Genomic DNA, 23194 nt, shown 5'->3' with positions numbered 1-23194 from the left:
TGTTTAGGGAGATGACGGGTAAAAGTCTCACCATGGTGGTCGTGGAATCCACAGTATTGTACCCGTGGCCGCTAGATTCTTCGAGTCCAGACCCAGCCTGGTGTGGTAAGCGGCCAAGGAAGAAAGCCACAGACTATTTTCTTGAATGATCTCCTGATGCAACTGTGTTTACACTTCCCTGCCAGCACCCAGGGGGAGCTTTACGGTCACCAGACTCCTACGACCTCTACGGGTTCCTAGTCCCCGGGCTCCGGGAGGGAGAGGGGCGGACGGGCGGGGACACACCCCTACCCACCCGCCCCGCCCCGCCCCGCCCTGCCTCACCTGGCGGCGGCCGCCCGCCCGCCCGCACGCCCACGCCCACGCCCACGCCCACGCCCACGCGCCGCACCCGGTTGGTTCCAGCGGCCGCAGGTGAGCCTCGGCGGGGCGCCACCTCCTCCGCCAGGAGGCGCGCGCCGGAGGAGGGTCCGGGCGGCTGCGCGGCGAGAGCGGGAGGAAGCCAGGGCGGCGGTATCCCCCCGCGCGGGGGCGCTGCCACCTGCCCAGGGGAGGAGCCAGAGCGGGACCTGGCGGGTTTTTCTTTTTTCAGCTCAGACGCCCTGGAGCGGGGAGAACCCGTCCGGACCATGAAGCGCAGCGGAGGCATTGAGAACCCGGCTTTCCTCAGCTCCAGCCCCCACTCCCCGCGCCGCGTCTCCGCCGCGCCCGCCAATACCAAGACGGAGACTTCGCGGCCACCCGAGCCGCCGAAGCACCCCAAGTCACGGGAGCCCCCTCCGCCTGCGGCTGCTGCCCCGGACTCGGGAGCGCGGTCCGGGCCCGAGTCGCTGTCGGAGTCCGAGGGGCCCTGCGGGTGGGGCAGCTTCAGACCCCAGTGCCTCCAGCTCTGCAACACGCCCCAGGGGTTCCTGGTGCACTACTGCCTCTTGGCCCTCACGCAAGGTAAGGTGTGGCCCGCTGCGGGGGGCGCGGGGCAGGGGTGCGGGCGGGGGGCGCGGGGCCGGCGTGCGGGCGGGGGGCGCGGGGCCGGGGTGCGGGCGGGGGGCGCGGGCGCGGAGCGGGGCAGGTGCGCGGGGCGAGGCGGCCCCGGCCGCGGACTCGCAGGAGCGCCCACCCACAGTCCGCAGCTCGGCTCAGACTTCCACATTTTAGCTTCTCTGTTGTCGCTCAGACGTTTACAACTTTGCACACAGCGTCGGCGCCTCGGCGTCCTGCCTCAGTTTAGCAGACTCGATCCCTCCAGGGGAGATGGAAGTTCTCGGAGCCTCCCTGTGGGGAGGGGTTGCCCTGGGGGATTCCTTCCTTCTACATGACAAAAGTGTGCATTCTTCTAACCCTCCAATTGCAGGGATTTTTTTTTTTTTTAAACAGTTTCTGGAACGGGAGGATTAAGAAATTTGCAGGTGAGGGTAGGGTGGTTCTCAGAGGAGGAAGCTTGTTGAGTATGTATAGTATCGGTTGGATATTAAGTTTTAATATTTTGTGACTATAAGGGTAGTCCAGTTAGCCAAGGTTTCAGGCGTTGTTGAAGGGTGGGGTCTTTCCAACAGAGTGAGGCAGCCTCGGTTTTGTGGAAGCGTTTCTTTGACGTTCCCTTGGGAACGTGAAGGTAAAGCCCAGGCTTCCCCTCCGGGGTGGGCTGGGAGGGCTGAGCCGCAGGGTGGAGGAGAGTGGCTCCCTGGAAGGGAGCATGGAGAAGGCAGAAGCGGCGGGGTGGTGCCTCTGCTGCTGGGGATGACAGCAACGGGAGATGACACCCACACGAACGTGCCACAGGGAGGAAGGACAGGTAGGCATGGCGGTGGGGCATGTGAAAGGACAGGCTGAAGGTTAATTAGAATTTAACGGTGTGTTCATATTTTCCTTTTTTGTCACTTAAGTCGTAGTTTTAAAATATTATGTAAAGGAGGCAAGCAAGGATTGATCGAAACAAGTGTCTAAGAAACTTTGGTGGAGGGGTTGGAAATTCTCTTTTCTAAGATTAACAGAAGAATAAATATAAACATACTTGCTCCCCTGTTTCAAAGGAACATAACGTCCCTTGCTTTGCACAAGTTAGGTGCTAAGTATTTGTTGATTGTAAGTGGGACTAACTTCAGCTCTTCTGCTAAAGGTATTTCCCTTTCCACCTTTCTTGTCCCCACCAAAGTTCACCTTCTCTCAATATCTTCATCCTAGTCAATTTCTTGATCTCAGTTGTCCAAAACCTTGAGGATATTTTTTCCATTGATATTTTTTAGAGAGAGTGGAAGGGAAGGAGGGAGGGATAGGGAGAGAGAGAGAAACATAATGTGAGAGAGACACATAGATTGATTGCCTCCTGCACATGCCAGGGGCCTGAATCGAACCAGCAACCCAGGTACGTGCCCTTGACTGGGAATGAACCTGAGATCTTTCAGTGCGAAGGCCAATGCTCTAACCACTGAACCCACCAGCCAGCGCGGTTTTTGTCTTCTTGAAGGAAAGATTTCAGTCAAGAAACAAAGTGTAGAAAAAAAAGCAAGCAAGAATTTATTGATCACAGCAAAAATTTACTTAGATCAGTGAAACAAGGGCACAGAAGAAGCAGCAGGAGGGCCTCAGCTGGGCTGCTTTGGCTCACTGGTGAAGCAGAATTTTTGGACTGGAACCCGGATTCTTTGTCTGCTGGGGTCGAAGAATAAATCCACAGACAGAAAGTAGTATAGCAAAGGTGGAGATTTATTGAAGAACAAGTATAGACTCCCACGTGGGGACAGGGAAGGAGTCCCACAGAACGGACCCCCACGTGGGGGAGGGGCGAAAGGGTCCCACTGAGTTCCTTTTCCTTACAGCTTATAAAGGCTGCAGATCTTGGTGCTTTGATAGCCCCTCTGATAGGTCACTATTCCAGACTGGTTACTATAGTAACTCCTGGGCTCAAAGGTCCAACCTCATATGGTCCCTCCTTTCTTAGTGTTTTCCTATACCCTTTGGGCTTTCTTCTTCTCCTTCTGGATGAAGGGCTTCCTTCTCTTTATTTTGTAAATAGAGACCTTCTGCTGTTCCCAGCTCCCTCATTCTATGGAAATGTACCTGTTGCAGCTTTTCAGCTCCCCCATTCTATGGAAATATACCTTCTGCTACTCTTCAGCCCTGTGCTTCTTCCATGGTCCCCTTAATTTCTAAAATTTCCTAAAACCTGTCTTTTTCACCCCCCAATATTCCCGTTTCACTGGGAAGTTAGAGAAAAGGGGGCCTTGGAGAGAAGTTCTAGGGGTTAGCCCAGGATGAGCTGCTGCTGCCATTGCTTCCCTAGTTGTAAGTCTTTTTGGGTCCCTTAGAGTTTAGGTCTTTAGGAGATAAGTGCCTGTGGGGAAAGGATAGGGGGAAGGGAATGGCCTGGGCAAGACCCCTGAGACCTTCCTTTTCAGGGGTTTTAAAGGCAGGGCATTTAGGGGGGGTCTTACGGGAGAATCAATAGAATATTCATCAGTTTAATGCTGATGTACCAAAATGAGATTGATTCTCTTAATTTCTCTGTCCTTGGTTGTGGTTGGCAAAAGGCACTAATTGGATTTCTGTTATTTGTCTCCCTGAGGTTGATTTAAGGCAGTGGTCCTCAAACTACGGCCCGCGGGCCACGTGCAAATACAAATATTGTATTTGTTCCAGTTTTGTTTTTTTTACTTAAAAATAAGATATGTGCAGTGTGCATAGGAATTTGTTCATAGTTTTTTTTTTTTTTTAAACTATAGTCCGGCCCTCCAATGGTCTGAGGGACAGTGAACTGGCCCCCTGTTTAAAAAGTTTGAGGACCCCGATTTAAGCTATAAACCATTTAGTCTTAAGTATCCTTGGTTTAGGGAAGATAGGATTTACTATGTGGCTGTAAACTGCTGTGCAGCTATCTTAGTTTCCCTATTATGCTTGTTCTGGAATTTTCCTAGCTTCTTATTCTATAACAGTTGGCCATAAGTAAAAAAATTCTTGTGTTTTATCTTAAAACGTATTCTAAAATTTCTATATTATTCCAGATGACATAATTTTATATTTAATATAACACTTTAAAAATTATTATAAAATATAATTGTCATTCTTAAGACGTGTTTATCCTGGAGCTACATCTACCTGGAGGTCCCCACTTTATTACTGTGTTTCTCAAACATGATCCTTGGGAAGACCATTTCCATTGTATATGAATACGTGTTTAATTTCAAGAGAACCCCAAAACTTATTAAGTGAGTTTACTTAACCCAACATTTCTCAGAGATAAACAGGATTTCTCTTAGAACTTAATTTCCTAACGTACTTCCTAACTTCAAGCATAATATGCAGTATTTCATATAATTATTTTTTTTTAATAAAGCAGAGTTCTTGGAACTTCTGTAGCATAAAATTCACATTCGGATTCATAGGCTTAAAGTGCCATACTTCCATAAGAGTTTACAAACGAACTTTTTCAGAAAAGTTCTATCATAAAGGCAAGGAGTTCAAATGATTGACTTTTGATCAGTATGGCAAATACGTTGGGAAGCTGATTTTTAGATGAGGAAATTTTCATATTCTTATCTCCTTACACTAGTAAATATGTCATTCCTAGGTACTTTAGATACTTTATTTTACATACAAGTATTTTAGAACTTTTAGAAACTTGTTATCAATTTTCTTGATAAAGAAAAATTTTAAAAAATTACAAATATTATGACTTCTGTATACTTTTCCTATTAATAAATAAATGAAAACAATTCATGATATTCTCTTAAGTAAAAGGGGTAACTAATTAAACACTTTGTAAATTGGTCAGATGCCTTTTCTTTCCAATTTATAGTAATGTATAAACTAAATTTAATCGAAATTTGGACAGAATATTTTTGTCATCAATCAAAATTGGATTTTCAGCTTTTACTTCTTTACATTATATGCCTCCATCATAGTTATAATAAACAGATGAAGTGTAAGGTGTTTTTTTTTCTTTTACTTTACCTATGATTTAGAATCCCAGTGGTTGAAATAATGCTCTTAATTTATGTTTACTTTTAAAAAATATATTTTTATTGAATTCAGAGAGGAAGGTAGAGGGAGAGATAGAAACATCAATGGTGAGAATCATTGATCGTCCGCCTCCTGCACGCCCCCTACTGGGGAATCGAACTCACAACCCGTGCATGTGCCCTTGACCCAAATTGAACCTGGGAACCCTTCAGTCCGCAGGCTGATGCTCTCTCCACTTAACCAAACTGGCTAGAGCAACTTATGTTTACCTTTGATCCAGGACCTTTAACTTTAATATCTTCAAGAACATTAGACGGAAAAAGAGGCTCGAGAACTCAATTTTAACTTTCAACAACTTAAGTCAAGGATCTCTTGTGATAATATAAATACGTTTAAGGACTGAATAACTTGGGAAGTGTTTGAGCATTACTCAGATGACCTCCGGAATCAGCTGTACTTTTTGTACTCTTCTAAGTTAGGGCAGTGAAAGTACAAGTGGAAACTGGCAAACTGGCCTCGTGAGACTTTACCCGTCTGACTTTTTGATTGTTATTTAAAGAAAAATGAAGTTAGCTACAATTTAGGATGTGGTAAGCATCAATTTTATTTAACACCTGCAAATTCCCAGTTTACAATTTAAGAGCAAACTGATTTTATAAGCAAATATGTTTAGGGTTGCCTCCCTTTGAAACCTTGAGTCTTTTAAAATTGGTACATTTAAAAATATCAAAAATAATAAACAACCAAACTTTAGTACTTTGTGCTAATAACTATAATCTATATGGTAAAGTTGTAATAATGCCATATTTTTTTTTTCTCTTTTAGGTGTTGTGGTAAATGGCCTAGTAAATATTAGTATTTCCACTATTGAGAAGCGCTATGAAATGAAGAGTTCCCTGACCGGCCTGATATCATCAAGCTATGATATTGCATTCTGTTTGTTGTCTTTATTTGTTTCATATGTTGGCGAAAGAGGACACAAACCAAGATGGCTTGCATTTGCATCTTTTATGATAGGACTGGGAGCACTTGTATTTTCATTGCCAAAATTTTTTAGTGGAAAATACCAGTTGGGGTCCCCTTTTGAAGGTAAGTTTCTGTTGTGTTTTTGTTTATTTTACTTTAAGAAGGAGCATGAAACTAGGCCATTAACTATATATTGCACCTCACTTGTACAGGTAAGTAGGGTAAGCTCTCTCCCACTGCTCACTGCTTTGTCTTGATGGGAATTGTGTGAAGTAGATTACAGAGGCAGATTTTGCATCAGACATCACTTCAGTGGTTCCAAACTTTTAGTCCTCTGATACTCTTTCCCCATATTATACACAGAAAACAATGACCTATTTTTCTTTGAGGTTGTGATCTCATTGGCGTTTTAAGATCTATAGTTTTTCCCTTTGTGGTTTTATTTGCTGTGCTTACAGCTCTGTACTCAGACTTGTTTATTCCTGATTTGAGATAAAAAGAGGTGAAATTTATAGAACTTAAGCATTTCCCAAGAACTGAAGGATTTAAGAGTCTCTGGAGGAGGAAGAGAAAGTGTTTTTCATAAACTCATTATCTGGGACTGTTTTCTAGCTGTGGGAGGGACTATGTCATCCTTAGGCCCCAGTGTGTGGGGGCAGTGCAGACTTGACTGTACAAAATATGTTTTATCAATGTACTATTCACCTGCAAATAAAATTGGTAACAGACACTTCCACACAAAAAAGAGTCCCCAGAGGCACAGAATTTCATGAGTTTTATAATGTGCTGTTCAAGTTAGATGAAAAAGCATTATTCAGGGTCTCAAAACAAGAGATTGATTATTTGTTTTTCTTTTTTTTTCTCTGAAAGAATGACTTTTAATGGAAAAACAATTATGGTATTGCCAGAGGAATGTACTAGTGAAAGTAGATGTTAACATTTCTATTGTCCTTCCTGGCATCTTAAAAGTAACATAGAATAAAATCAGAGGGCTACCAAATCAGAAGCTTTCAGGGCCTGGGTAAGTGAAGAAAAGGCTTAGAGTAAAAAGAAAGGAGAAGTGGGGGCTGCTGCAATATAGGCATTATTTTTTAGATTGTTATGTTTGTGAGAATTAATATTAAAAATTAATATTAAAGTGTTAACATTTCCTAAGACCAAATTCCCAATTATAGAATGACTAGAGGCCTGGTGCACAGATTCATGAACATTGAAAGGAAATTAATTAGAAGGCGGGGCAGGACTGGGATAGACTGACTGGACACGCCCTGGAGCCAATGTCCAGCAGTCCCTGCCCGGCCTGGGGCGGCACCAGGGCTCAAAGGGCTTCTGCAGAGTCTAGTGCATTATCTAAGATTGGACAAGATTTCATAAAGTTGACAACATAATTTCACTGGGGTAGTTTTAGAAACAAGGTATATAGGCTTTAGTATGACACCTTTGAAATCTTTAACAGTAAGGGAAAATCTAAATTTTAGTCTGTCACACAAGAAACGATACTGATTTTATGATGGTAAAAATATTACAATGTTTATAGCATGTAGGAGGTAACCTTTGTCCTGAATTTAATCTCTCACTTTTTTTTTTTAAATATATTTTATTGATTTTTTACAGAGAGGAAGGGAGAGAGATAGTTAGAAACATCAATGAGAGAGAAACATCGATCAGCTGCCTCCTGCACATCTCCCACTGGGGATGTGCCCGCAACCCAGGTACATGCCCTTGACCGGAATCGAACCTGGGACCTTTCAGTCCGCAGGCTGACACTCTATCCACTGAGCCAACCCGATTTCGGCTAATCTCTCACTCTTGTAGTTATCAGATGCCCTACTTGTTCATGTAGGACACAAACTTTGATAACAAACCTCTTACTCTCTAAACCATAATCACCTATTCCAGTACAAAAGCCTGATCTGTCCTCAGCAATCTTCTTAGCTTTGTCTCTTGCCACATGCACCCAGAGTTGCGGCCTATCTGAATAATTTATATTTCCCACAGGGAAGTGATTACAAGTTAAGGTATGGGCCAGAGATGAAGCCAAGAAGATTGCCGAAGCCAGATCATAAACTTTTAGTACATTATTGTATACTGTGTAAGTTTTCACCAAATTCTTAACTGATATTTTTTCTTATGTTAGCTGAAGTAGGTTAGATAAAGGTATTGGCCAATCTATAAAATTTTTACTCTAAGACTCTTAATTTAAATAATAACTTATCTGTGGCACTCAGGTTGCCCTTTTGTTAGTCTGTCATCCATGTAATAAATATTGGTATGAACTATATGTTGCTGGGAAAATAGCAGTGAAATGGTTGATGCTATCTGGATGTTATGTACTAGTGTGAAGAAATAGAAAATTAAGTAAGTAAACAAGATAAAGATTGAGGTGAGTGTATGAATGGAACAGATAGTATGAAGTAGTGCACAAAAGGAAGAATATGTGGCAAAGGGAAGGCTATTTTGATAATAACCGGAAATGAGGAACCAGCCTTGAAAGAAGCTTACCAGCCCGGCTGGCATGGCTCAGTGGTTGAGCGTCAACCTATGAAACAGGAGATCACGGTTTGATTCATGGTCAGGGTATATAATATGCCCAGCCTACAGACTTAATCCCCAGTATGGGATGTGCAGGTGGCAGCCAATCAATGATTCTCTCTCATTGTTGATGTTTCTTATTTCTCTCTCCCTTCCTTTATGCCAGTGGTTCTCAACCTTCCTAATGCCACCGCCCTTTAGTACAGTTCCTCATGTTGTGGTGACCCCCAATTTCATTGTTACAAATTGAACATAATTAAAGAATAGTGATTAATCACAAAAACAATATGTAATTATATATGTGTTTTCCGATGGTCTTAGGCGACCCCTGTGAAAGGGTCGTTCAACCCACAGGTTGAGAACCTCTGCTTTATGCAATCAATAAAAATATATATTTTACAAAAAGATGCTTTCCAGGATGGGGAAAAATATGATCAAGGGCCCTGGAGCAGGAAAGAGTGTGGCAGGTTTTATGACTGTCAGTTTTGTCTAGCATGATTAAAACAAGGGAGAACATGGCATGAGATGAGCTTGGACAGGCAGGTAGAGGCATGGGTTTTCCTTTAAATGCAATGGAAAGTGTGAGAGAGAGAGTTTTACACAGGGAAGTGCATGGTCTTATTTAAAATGATCATTTTGGCCTCTGTGGTTCTGAAGGGTAAGATTAAGTGGGAAGAAATCACTCCGGTCGATTTTACAATAGTCAAGGTAAGACACAGGTGGTTGGGACTGGGTTGGTAGCAGAAGAGATCTAGAGGAGTGACTGATTTTCAATGTATTCTAAAGGAAAAAGAGATTGGACTTTCTAGTGGATTGATTGTGAAGGAAGAAGGAAGAATGACTCTTTGATATTTGCTTTGACCAACTGGGGCCCTTTGCTAGAATGTGGAACACTAGGTAGAACAGCATATTATATAGCTGGTGTTGTAATATATATCTGTGAACACATGTGTATGTAAATGTGCAAGTCATTCTTTAGTCTCTATTCCTAGAAGTGCAAATACTGGGTTTGAAGGGCTTCCTCATTCTAATTTTTCATAATGTTACATTGACTTTTAGGAAGGAATATAGCAGCTACTCTCCCATAGTCAATATGAAAATGCCCAGCTGCTATTTTGAGTTTTTACATTATTTTTTCCTGAAAAATTTCTTTAATGGAAATATCAATATGGTATGTATGTGCAGGTGTTGACACTGTAACAGATACCAAACTCACGACTGAAGTTGCATTATATATTTAAAGGAACTCAGACATTTAGGAATATAAGAAATGTTAGAAATCATAAATCCCTTTTTTTTTGCAGTGTAGAACCTTAGGATAAGAGGTAAAGTGACTTAAAAGTGGTTTCATAGATGGTCAATAACAGCCAAAACTAATACTAACTTTTATGCTTTGTTAAATGTTTTCTAAATTGTTATTCGTAGTAGATTTTTTTTTAAAATATTTTATTGATTTTTTACAGAGAGGAAGGGAGAGGGATAGAGAGTTAGAAACATCGATGAGAGAGAAACATCGATCAGCTGCCTCCTGTACACCCCCCACTGGGGATGTGCCTGCAGCCAAGGTACATGCCCTTGACCAGACTCGAACCTGGGACCTTTGAGTCCGCAGGCCAATGCTCTATCCACTGAGCCAAACCGGTCAGGGCGGTAGTAGGTTTTTGTTTTGTTTTTTAAACTATATTGAGTAATTTAGATATTTTTATGATTTAAACTATTTTTTCCCCAATTACAAATAGCCAGTTATAATTGTCTGTACTTTATTGTTATTTTTTAAATCTTCACCCTGGGATATGCTTTTATTGATTTTAGAGAGAGGAAGTTGGGAGAGATAGAGACAGAGACAGACAGACATAAGAGAGAGAGACAGAGAAAGAGAGAAAAACATCTATTGGATCAGTCCTGCAGCCTTCTGTTGTACAGATGATGCTCCAACTACCTGAGCCACCTGGGCAGGGCTGGTCTGTGCTTCCTTTAAAACAATTGTCTGCTCAAGTGAATTAATCTGTTTTTGCAAAAAATGGGATCCTATCACCAAAATCTGAATTATTCAGTGTAGAAGAAAACTGAAGATTGATGTGGGAAAGGAAACAAATTAGTTGGAAACTTCCTGTGGATAAATTAGAAGCCAGGGAATGTACATCTGCTTCGGCAACATAATATAAATAGTCTAAAGAGTATAACATTGAGAAATTATTTTATTAGTTAAATCATACATGCAACTTGATTTGAAACTGTCATTGAAAGAATTAACATATTCCCTGTGTGCTTTTTTTGTGGCCGTTGTATTTGAATAACCAAAAGTCAGGCCTCAGTTTGGGTGAGATAATTTCTGTAAGGAGAGATTAAAGTAATTTAATATAGTTGGTAAATAGAAGAAAACAAAATGTGAAGTATGATACTCATTGAAATTTCCACAGGTGTGAGAACACAAAAGGAGGTTAGGACTTAGCAAAAGGTAGAAAAGTGTGTTTGGAAGCAGTTTGAATTTTCTGTTTTGTGAAAAAATAAATTTAAGTACTTTTGGAAAATATTTATTTATTTGTCACCCAAGGGCATGCTTTTTATTGATTTTAGAGAGATAGGAAGGGAGAGGGGAGAAGAGAGATAAAACATTGATGTGAGAGTGAAACCTCAATTGGTTACCTCCTGCACAGGCCCCCATTGCACTGCAACCCCTTAGGTATGTACCCTGACCATCAAACCTTGGACATTTTGGTGGATGGGGACACACTCTAACCAACTGAACCACATGAACCAGGGTGGGAAAGTATTTTTTAAGGGGCGCTTTTATGGAGATACAAGGGTGAGAAGTGATTATCTTACTTTGAAGGGAGTTAAAAACATTTATTAAAGGTAAGTTTTGATGGTTGCTGTTGGATACAAAAAAGGGGAAGAATTAAAAGTGAGAGATATAAATGCTTCTAAGAGCTAATTTTTGCATGTTAACCTGAAAAATAAAATGGTGTTAGAAAAAATTTTCAAGTAAATCCTTTTGATACTTTTTATGTATTTTAACATAACAATAACATAATGTAACATATTTTAATAAAACTGAAATATTTAAAAAATGTAATAAATCAATCTTTATCATATTACATTTTCTTCTTATCCAAGCACTGCTTAATTCCTTTTGGATGAGTGTTAATTTAATCTTGTTAAGCAAAATAATCATTTCTCTGAGACTGGGCAGGAGGTCATTAGTCATTAGAATATACTTAGGAATTAAAGAGAATAATTACTAAATCCAGAAAAGCTCTTTTTCTTTATTGGCCAATATTTGGATAACTTTTCTTAAGTTGTGTTCTTTTCTTTTTTCTCTTTTCCATTCCCTTGTCTTAAAAAAAAGCTCTCAACACTTTTTTTGCTTTAGCACTGAATTTCTAATGTAGATTGATATTTCAGGGAGAATTTTTCAACAAAGGACTTTGGTTATGCAAGGTGACTACTTAAAAAAGTTAAAGTAGGAAAATGATCAGACCAGAACTCAACATTGTACTTAATTTTTAGTTACTGTTTTGTCTTTTATCTTGTACTCTTAAGGCCTTTTTTAAAAGTATGGAATGCTTGCCTAGATTGGTACAGACATAGTGCTGAGAATCTTAGTTTTTCAAGCACTAATTTGATATAGGATGCCTTAACTTTGCTTGGCCTGTTCTTGATATTACTTCTTCCTTATGAAAATCACTTTTATTTTTCTTATATTTCATTTTATTGTAACTGTTCAGTGATGGTTGTTGGCGCTAACAGGAATCCCCAATCTGGGGTGCAGTGAAGAAGGAATAGTACATGATACAGCATGACTGTGAGGCAGCCCTGTGGCCAGGCCTTTCTTTAGCTGGGCAGTTCCGCTGTCTGAGCTGTTCTGCTCTGGCGAGACAATGTCTTTGCTGCTTAAGTTCCATCTGGAGAAACACAGTCTTCAGTGGAAGGGAAAATGGGCTCTGGTCACTGATTGGTCCATCCTCATGGGAATGAGGTCTCCAAATTCTCCCAGTTTGATTGGTCCAAAAGGCACTGTCCTGATTGGTTAGAATAAAGCTGCTCTAATTGGTCAGAGAAGATGTTGATAGGGATATCGCTATGCAGCTCCGATTGGATGGAGAAGCCTCAGTCTTATTGGTTGAAACAGGATTCCAGGAACTCCTCAAGGGTTGGTTTGGATCGAAGAAATATGTACAGTGTAGGAAGCAGTGTAGTGCAGGTTTCTCCCTGAAGTACAGTTTGTGTGCGAGGCCCCTCTTTAGAAATGGCTTCCAGGCTCTGTTTTTGTCTTGCTGTTTTTTAAAATTTAAGTCCAGTTAAACCACCAGGAACCCTTAGTAGGTACGTTCTCAGGGTCCATATAATTGAAGTAATAAAGAGGAGAGGTGATTTCTTAGGTTCGAAGATATAATTTTGTAATAAAACAAATTGTTCAGAAATATTATTAAAGTTAATATGAAATAAAAGAGCTAGATATGCTCCATATAAAATTATCGCAATTTTTAATATCAGAAGCACTTTAGTCTTCACCAAAATTCCTAGATAATATAAATCACTCTGTATGGTTGTTACCCTTATTTAATAATGTCCTTTGGAGATCCTTATTCAGTAAGTCTGGAGTAGAACTCAGGAATTTATATTTAAAAAAAATTACCGAGGTTATCTTATTAGTCCATTTTTGGAAACATGTCCAGTTTAGTGTTTAATTATTTTGTAAAGTTTCAACTGTGGGCATAAAGAGAAAGGTTTCTTTTTATTTCAGGATATCCTATATAATAAAAGAGGAACATGCAAATTAATGTCCCTCCGCTATGCTCAAACCATGCCCACAAGCCACACCCACAAGCCAATCAGGAGCGAGTATGCAAATTAACCCAACTAAGATGGTGGCAGCCATGGAGCTGGAGCAAGCAGAAGGCTTGGGTTGCCTTTCAGCAATGGAGGAAGTCAAGCTTCCCGCCTGCCCTGGCTGGCTCTCTCCTCCGCTCAAGGCTACAAAGTTTCAACTATAGAAGATAAATAAATCCCAGATACCTGCTTCCAGCAGCTTGGCCTCTGCTCAAGGAGGGGTTGGGAGCCTGGGTTGACAGGGGCAACCCAGGCTTCCAGCCGGACCTGGCCTCCACTCAAGGATACAAAGTTTTGATTATAGAAGATAAATAAATCCCAGGGAAAAAAAGAAAAAAGAAAGAAAGGAGAGGCTGGGAGCTTGGGTCGCCGGGGGGCTGGCTAGGCCACCCCAGTGGGACTCCCCCACCCTGAAGGGGCTGTGGACAGCCTGAAAATGGCCCTCAGCCTCTCACCCAGGCTGGCCACACCCTCATGGGGTGAGGGTCCCCCCTGGGGGGCTTGGCCAGCCTGCAAACAGCCCTCAGCCCCTCACCCAGGCTGGCCAGGCACCCCAGTGGGACCCCAACCCTGATCTGGGACACCCTGCAGGGCAAACCAGCTAGCCCCCAACCGTGCACCAGGCCTCTATCCTATATAATAAAAGGGTAATATGCAAATTGATCCTAACAGCAGAATGGGAATGACTGGTCACTTTGACACACTGACCACTAGGGGGCAGACGCTCAATGCAGGAGGTGCTCCCTGGTGGTCAGTGCGCTCCTACAGGGAAAGCTCTGCTCAGCCACAAGCTAGGCTGATGGCTGCCAGCACAGCAGTGGTGGCAGGAGCCTCTCCCGCCTCCTCAGCAGCACTAAGGATGTCCGACTGCAGCTTAGGCCTGCTCCCTGCTGGCAAGTGCACATCCCCCAAGGGCTCCCGGGATGCCAGAGGGATGTCTCACTGCCAGCTTAGGCCTGATCCCCCAGGGAGCGGGCCTAAGCTGGCAGGTGAACATTCCCTGAGGGGTCCCAGACTGTGAGAGGGGATGCAAATTTTTGTGCACTGGGCCTCTAGTTGCTTTATATCTTCCTTTAAAGTAGGAGTTTCACAACCATCATGAAATTCTAGGTACCTTACTGTAGCCACTTTTGTTGAAATTCAAATGACCAAACTTCTGAAATAGAGGAAATTCACAGAGATAAATAGAAAAGCATGTGTCAATGAGAAGTTAACACAGTCTCCACTCTGTTCATAGTTATAGTTTGTAGAAAGGTAGACATTTTCAAAATCCCTGGCCTTGACCAAGAAACTATGTCTCAGCATTTCCCGAAGTGTGATCTGCAAAGCATAGTTTCTGAAGGTATTAAGACTGTTAAAAATGTGTTCTATGGTTCAATGAGTTTTTGGGAAAAAGTTAAAGAGGTGTCTGTCTTGCATCACTGTAAAAGAGAATGAATTTTGTGAATCTTTAGCTAGGTAAATGATATAAGAATTCTGAACTTATTGACCAAGGCACTCTGCTGTTATGCTTGTCCCCTTTTACCCTACTTCCAGGCTTTGGGAAAAATCTCTTGGTACTCTTTTATATCTAAGTACAACAGGTCCTCGGGTTACGTTGGAGATCCGTTCCTATGGTGTGACGTAACACGATTTTCGCTGCAAGTTGGAACCCACCTACATAAGCACCTACGTCACTCACATGGAGCACATGCACAGCAGTAATGAAGTGGAACAGTAAAAAAAAAATGAAAAGAAAGATAACAATTTCTGACCTCTACTTGTGGTAAATAAATAATACAAAACATAAAGCACATATGTACATACGTCGAAATGACAGAACTTTTTTTTTTTTTTTTTTTTTTTACAAATAAATGGGAGATGGCGACGAAACCACTAAATGACATACTTTGAGTCCTACGTAACCTGAGGACTGCCTGTACTGTATCGATTTTGAAAGCTCTTGTTGAATTTAGAAATGTCCTTATGGCTACCACTTAGAACAGCATGTGATAGATAGTAGGTGCTCAGGAAATGTGTGTTGAGTTGTCAAATAAATTAATGAATGAATGGATCCCTTCAGTGGAGGCATATTAGGAATCTGATGACTTGTGCTTCCACAGGAGGCATTTAAGAGTAGGTAATCACAGATAAAAGCAGATTGTGATTCTCTGTTCACATTTTCCATAAACTTGGCTTAACATTTAATGGGGCATTTTCTCTTCTTTTGGCCACTGAATCTGGGAAGAATTGTGTTATCAGATACAATTTTTTGTTGTTGCCGTGAATGAACTTTTTTTGGGTAAGAATTAGGATCTGAAAATTTTACAGTGTGAACAAGGAAGCTAAAATAAGAAGAATATTCAAAAATAGTAGCTTTTGGTTTTTGTCTTAATTATTAAAATAGTGATTTCACTGTGTATCTACTGTACTTCTAAAGTGGTGCTAAATGTCAGGATTATTTATTTTATTATTTTAAAAATAGTTTATTGATTTTGAGAGAGAGGAAGGGAGAGGGAAAGACAGAAAGAAACATCAATGGTACAACATCAATCAGCTGCCTTCTACACTCTCTCTCCTCCTCACCCCCCAGACCAGAGATGGAGCCTGCATGCCAGGCATATGCCCTTGACTGGAATCAAACTGGCAACCTCCTGGGGCATGGGACGATGCCCAACCAATTGTGCCACACTAGCCAAGGCCTTATTTATCTTAATGTATAGAACAAAAGGGAATGCTTTGACAGGGCATTCAGGTGGATCATAGGCATAGTTGTATCTAACCAGATGTAATGTATGTGGGAGGTAAAGATTAAGCAATGCTTTTTGTAGCTTCCTCAGAAAGGTTGGTTAAACTGTGGTTAGTGGAAAGAACAAAATGAGGAAATTCTATTCTCTTAGTGTTCTTAAGAAATGCACAAATTAGCCAGTGTGTGTTTTAATGTATTTTTTCTTAAATTTTAATGCTATTGGCCTGTTACATTGAGTGAAAGTATGCCATAGTAGAGCAGGGATATTAGGGGCAGACAAAACTGAGCTTATGTTTTTGCTTCAGCACTGTATAACAGTATTACTGGTATGTGACCCTGGACAAATTTATGCAACCATATCATGATGATGATAAAAACTGCTACCTTGTGGGAGATTCTACACTAGGCTGTACCTAGTGTTTGGTTTGGTTAGTGCTCAGGAAATAGGAACAATGACTAATAATGATCATGATAATTCAGTAACAGCTATTCTAACGTAAAACACTGCCTATCTTTGTTTAGTTATTGGCAATGGTAGTTAAAACTAATATAAATAACTACAAATCTTTTAATATGGTACATTTTTAAACAAAAATATGTTTTTATTGATTTCAGAGAGGAAGGGAGAGGGAGAGGGAAAGAGAGAGAGAGGAACATCAGTGATGAGAGAGAATCCTCAATCTGCTGCCTCCTACACTTCACCCAGGCATGTGCCCTGACTGGGAATTGAACCTTGACCTCCTGGTTCATTGGTTGACACTCAAACACTGAGCCACACCCCTGCTGGGTTGGTACATATTTTTTTTTGTAGGCACCACTTGATATTGACATACCCCCAAAGTATGGCTAACCACTTTCAAAATAATATATTAGAAAGAGTGTTACTTAGATAATGTTTCCAGTATTGTATTCTTCTTATGAGGTAAGTAAATAAACTTATTTGATGTAGCTCAGATTAATTGGATCCACTAAAGTATCATGTTGAAATACTGCCTTTTAAATGGCCAACTTCTCTCTTTTAAAATATCTTTTTTCCTAATTAAAATTTTTTAATGTGTCCTTTGCAGGACATTCAGAAGATAGAAAACAAAAATGGAATAAAAGGAAAAAAAGTGAAACAAAAAAAGGAAATAAAAATTGCTCATAATATAACCTAGTTACACTGTTAATATTGCTCAAGCTTTTAAATGTATATACATATTCATACATGCATTCACAAATAGTCACATAAGTACACACTTATTTTGCACAGTAAGCACACAGTCATATCCACACACTCTTACTGACATCCATATATAATAATTACATCACATTTATACATACACATTCAAATGCACATTTTAAGGAAACAAGATTTTGAAATTAATGGATCTCTACTGTTTTTTACTTAGAATAATATTGGACATTGTTATATATGAAAAAAGCTATAGAATATGCTTTTATATTATTTTATAGGTAGTTTATTTAGTCAACCCTCCTTTGTTTAAAAATTTATTGTTGACAGTATTGTAGATGTCCCTCAATTTTCCCACACTTTGCCCCTTTTCACCCATCCCCCACCCCCATCTCTGGCCTTCCCCACACTATGGTCTGTGTAAATGGAGTATGCATATCCTATATAATATATAATAAAACCATAATATGCAAATTGACCGAATGGCAGAACGACAGGCAGAATGACTGGTTGCTATGATGCGCATCGACCAACCGGGAGCAGCTCCTGTGTTGAGCGTCTTCCCCATGAGAGGGAGGTGACTGGCAGCGGAGATGAGGGGGGTGGGGCTGACTGGTGGGCAGCGCTAGGCCGCCAGCCAAGGCAGGTGCCAGCGGGGGCCCCGATCGCTCCGCCCACCGGTTGCCCCGCAGGTGGCCCTGATTGCCGGCTAGGTCTAGGGACCCTGCCCTATACACAGTAGGTCCTTGGGTTGCATCGGAGATTTTCACTGTAAGTCAGAACCCACCTACATAATCACCTACGTCACTCACATGGAGCATATACATAGCAGTAATGAAGTGAAACAGTAAAAAAAATTTAAAAGAAAGATAACAATTCCTGACCTTTACTTGTAAATAGATAATAAAAAACATAAAGCACATATGTACATACGTCAAAATGACAGAAATATTTTTTTTTATAAATAAATGGGGGTTGGCAACATAACCATGAAACAACATACATCGAGTCCAACGTAACCCGAGGACTGCCTGTATTGGGAACAGTCCCTTAGTTTTAAAAATTAAAACCTGGCAAGGCTACTCTAACGCTGAAAAAACAAGATGCTGCTGCGATGACATGCATGGACTCTGGCTTGCACATTTTGTGGTTAGCCCTGATTCTGATGCTTATAACTGTAACAAAGCCAATTACTTAACTTATCCTGCTTCAGTTTTTCCACCCATAAGATGGGGAAAATGGTACTACTGCCTCAGAAGGACCATGTTATGTACTACTTTCTATAATCAGGGCAAAAAAATGTAGCAGCCCATACAACAGCATACTTTTCACCTGTATGAAAAGTATGGTGCATGCAGCATCCTGGATTGCGAGAGGGATGTCCAACTGCCAGTTTAGGCCCGGCATACCCTGAGGGGTCTCATATTGTGAGAGGGCACAGGCTGAGCTGAGACACACCCCCTCCCCCCCCCCCCCACCTTGTGCATGAATTTCATGCAGTGGGCCTCTAGTGTACATATATGCTCTTTGGTTAATGTCTTGCCCTTCCCTATAAGCCCCCTCCCTTCCTAGATCTGTTATTCTTTTTAAAAAAATATTGATTCCAGCACTTGTTATTTGTTAATTTATTTATGGTAGCCATTCTGACAGGTGTGAGGTGATACCTTATTGTGGTTTTAATTTACATCTCTCTGATGATTAGTGACATTGAGCATTTTTTCACATGTCTTCTGGTGATCTTTATGTCCTCTGTGGAGAAGTGTCTATTCAGGTCCTTGGCCCATTTTTAATTGGATTGTTTATCTTCTTGATGTTGAGTTGTATGAATTCTTTATATACTAGTATTTTGGAAATAACCTCTTACCAGAAGTATCATTGGTGAATATATTCTCCCATACCGTGGGTTCCCTTCTCATTTTGTTGGGGGTTTCTTTTGCTTTTTATTTTGATGTGGTCCCATTTGTTTATTTTGTCCTTTGTTTCTTTTACCTTAGGAGATGTATGGGTGAAAATGCTGTTATGTGAGATGTTTGAAATTTTACTGCCAATGTTTTCTTCTACGATTTTTATGGTTTCATGACTTAACTTTAAGTCTTTAATCCATTTTGAGTTATTGTGTATGGTGTAAGATGGTGATCTATTCTCTTTTTGCATGTAGTTGTCCAGTTTTCCCAACACTGTTTATATAAGAGACTTGACTCCATTGTATGCTCTTGCCTCCTTTGTCCAATTTTAATTGACCATATTGGTGTCGGTCTTGTTATGGTGTGTCTATTCTGTTCAATTGATCTACATGCCTGTTCTTATGTCAGTACCAGGCTGTTTTGGTTACAATAGCTTCATAGTATAGTTGGATAATGGTATTGTGATCCCTCTAACTTTGTTATACTTTCTCAAGATTGCTGAGGCTATTCAGGGTCTTTTTTGGTTCCATATAAATTTTGTGAATATTTTTTTCTAGATCTGAAACATGGATTGCATTGAACTTGTAGATTGCTTTGGGTAGTATGTACATTTTATTGATGTTAATTCTTCCAATCCATGAATCAGTATATGCTTCCACTTGTTTGTACCTTCCTCTATTTCCTTTTTCAGTGACTATAGTTTTCTGAGTGCAGGTGTGTTAGTGCTTTTATTAAGTTTACTAGAGGCCTGGTGCATGAAATTTGTGCGGGGGTGGGGGGGGGGTGGGTGGGGAGGTGTCGGTCCCTCAGCCCAGCCTGCATCCTCTCCTATCTGGGACCCCTCGAGGGATGTCCGACTGCCGATTTAGGACCGGCAGTCTGACATCCCTCTCAAAGTCTGGGACTGCTGGCCCCCAAACTCTCACCTGCCTGCCTGCCTGATTGCCCCTAACTGATTCTGCCTGCCAACCTGATCACCCCCTAACCACTCCCCTGCCTGCCTGATTGACGCCTAACTGCTCCCCTGCCTGTCCGATTGCCCCCAACTGCCCTCCCCTGCTGGCCTGGTCACTTCTAACTGCCCTCCCCTGCCGGCCTGGTCGCGCCCAACTGCCCTCCCCTGCTGGCCTGGTCACCTCTAACTGCCCTCCCCTGCCGGCCTGGTCGCCCCCAACTGCCCTACCCTGCCGGCCCCGAAAACTCCTAACTTCCCTCTCCTGATGGCCTGGTCGCTCCCAATTGCCCTCCCCTGCCGACCGTCTTGTGGCGGTTATCTTGTGACCACATGGGGGTGGCTATCTTGTACGAGGATGTGGTGGTCAATTTGCATATTACCTCTTTATTATATAGGACTCCCAGGTATCTTATGTATTTATTGTTTTTGTAATGGTCAATGGGATTGTTTTTTAGTTTCTATTTCTAAGAGTTCATTTTATATATATAAATGTACTTCATTGACACTTCCAAAAATACTGAATATGAAAACTTCCTAAGCTAATGCTCTCAAGATTTTATTATTATTTGCATAACTAATTCACTTCATTGTACTGATGGGGTGGTCATAATAATCTAGCTGGTCATCATAATCTGGTCACTCAGTGTATATATAAAGAGGTAATATGCTACTTGGTCCTAATGGCGTCCAAGTCCCCACCAGGCAGAAGCGGGTGGGCGGGGATGGGGGCGGGGACTTCCGCCTCACCGCCAGCATGCGCAGGCCTGCCCAGCGCTGATGTCACACTGCCTCGGAGATGGAGGCCGCTCCCAACTGGTTGGAGGGCACGGGGGCGGCCTGTGGGAGCCCGAGGCCACCCCAGCCCCCGCAGGTCCCAGGACAGACAGTGGCTCAGCAGCAGGCGGCGTCTCCATGCATGGCACCAGGGGCGGCTGCGAGGGGCGTGGGGCCTCCCCGCGGACTGCTGCGCCGCCACTGCCACTGCTGCTCGGCGGAAGCCCGGCAGCCTGGAACCGGAGTAGGTATGCACAGACTGCCAAGCCTGCTAGCGCCATGCGCCCCACCCCACGCCTACCTCTGTGGCCCAGCTGCGGACCCCGCCCCCACTTTAGGCAGGGGGAGGAGGCTCGCAGTTGCCAGTGCCCTAGGCTGCACCGCCTGCACCACCACCACCTGCCTGGCTGGCATGGACCAGAGCGTCACTGGTGAGCTGCTCCCGCCCCCAGTGGTGGAACGGGGAGGAGGGCGCTGGGTGCAGGGAGGGAACCTCATCTGGGATCCTCCTGGCACCAGGAAGGGGTCTGGCCTGGGCCCGGTGAGGATCTTGGAAGTGTGGCTGAGCAGGCGCTGGTTCATACCAACTGTTACTCTGCCATCTTCCTCCAGCTTTCCAAGCTAGCCTCCCTGCCCCACCTGCCCAGGGTAATGGGCTCCGGGCGACTTACCCAAGCATAGTCTGTGGGCTCAGAGACTCAAGGAAGAGTGCCCAGTGGGGCCTGGGCGGGGGCCAGGGCAGAACTACCAGGGCAGAGCTGCTTCGGTGTCTTGGTGAACTTGCAACTGACCCAAGGAGGAAACTGAGGGGAGAGGCTGGGAGCTGTTGATTCCCAGTGCTTTAGTCACTTGAAAACAGCCCAGCTTGCAATGTGAGGCAGCTGTACGTTCAGCTGAGAAGTGAGGGGGCTGAACACAACTGTAGCTGGGCTCCGACCGAGCGTCTACCACGAGAAGGAAAAAATGGAGGGAGGGGCCTGAAGGAAGGGAGAACAATCGAAAGAAATGTGTCTAGACTTTGCCCAGCCCTCTCCCTCTTTCTGCTGCCTGCAAAAGTCCCAGGCCCGGCCACAGTTCTGTCTCCGCCTTTTAGTCCCCTGTTCTCCAACCACAGAGAAAAGAAATAAGGAAGTAGTCCGTGTTGCCTCCAGAAAGTATCTATATACCTGATCGGTCGGTCGCCTCCACAGAGGGAGGCCAGGCTGCGGCTTAGGCTGTCATTAGGTTATCCCGTGAGGGCTCCCGGATTGTGAGGAGGGACAGGCCAGGCTGAGGGATCTACCCCTCCCCCCCTCGCCTGTGCACGAATTTTCGTGCACCAGGCCTCTAGTTGGTATATAAAAGTGCCTTCAGTTTCTTGGTGTTAATTTTTTATCCTCCTTCTTTGCCAAATTTATTTATTAGCAGTTTTGGTAGTGGATTCTTTAGGATTTTCTATGTACAATATCATGTCATCTGTGAGTAATGACAAGTTTTACTTCCTCATTTCCAAATTGGAAGCCTTTTATGTCTTCCTCTTTTTCTGATTGCTGTGGCTATCCAGTACTATGTTGAATAAGAGTGGTGAAAGCCGACATCCCTGTCTTGTTCCCGATCTTAAAGGGAAACACTTTTAGTTTTAGCCCATTGAGCATAATGTTGACTGTAGGTTTTGTATATATGGCCTTTGTTGTGTTCAGGTATCATTCCTCTATTCCCATTTTGCTGAGAGTTTTCATTATGAATAGGTGCTGGATTTTGTCACATGCTTTTTATACTTGAACTTGGACTCTGCATGTGGGCTCTAGGGTTTGTGCTTGGGGAAAAACAAAAGCTGCAGTGAAGGAAGGTGAGCAGTCCCACGGGGGCAGCTCCTGGGAAGGGCCGTGGTGAGCTGGGAGGGGTCTGTGGCCAGGTTTGTTGGCATTGCTTCTCAGAGTTGCAGACTAGAGTGTACAAGCCGTGCGCATTGAATGGCATTAAAGTTGTTGTGACCCTCTTGTGCGTGAACCTTGTAGCTTCAGTGTCCTTTCCCTGAAGCGGCGACCCGCGCGACCCCACAATGCAGGTCACCCCGACAGTAGTAAAGGGAACGTGTGCAGGCTCCCTGTCCAGGGCTGCCTCCTGCCCTGCCAGGACAGGAAGTCTTGGGTGTGTTCATCGTATTCTCATGTTGGCGTTTTTTAGAAAGTGGATGGTTAGTTAGTAAATAGCCTAAGTTTTATAATAAAATCATTTGATACTCTTATATGATCATGTGATTTTTATCCTTTTTTTTATGGGATGTATCATGTTTATTTATTTGTGAATATTGTACCAGTCTTGCATTCCCAGAATAAATCCCACTTGGTGATGGTATATGATCTTTTTAAATTTATTGCTGGATCCAATTT

The 23194-nt window shown here is 42.7% G+C and overlaps 1 protein-coding gene across 1 annotated transcript in view; it reads left to right on the top strand.

Moving 5' to 3' along the window:
• Window positions 1-629: 629 nt before the first annotated feature.
• The window catches only part of SLCO4C1 (solute carrier organic anion transporter family member 4C1), a gene marked incomplete at its 5' end in the record, with an annotated part of 64965 nt that continues 42400 nt past the window's right edge, over window positions 630-23194 (top strand). Inside the window, 2 exons of the mRNA XM_081090398.1 lie at window positions 630-945; window positions 5782-6045. Of these exons, the coding sequence (XP_080946524.1) occupies window positions 630-945; window positions 5782-6045 (580 nt within the window). The remainder of the gene's footprint in view (window positions 946-5781; window positions 6046-23194) is intronic.

Source organism: Myotis nattereri (genome assembly GCF_964212035.1).
Source record: "Myotis nattereri genome assembly, chromosome: 4".
Lineage (NCBI taxonomy): Eukaryota > Metazoa > Chordata > Mammalia > Chiroptera > Vespertilionidae > Myotis > Myotis nattereri.
This window is presented reverse-complemented; position numbering and strand designations above follow the sequence as displayed.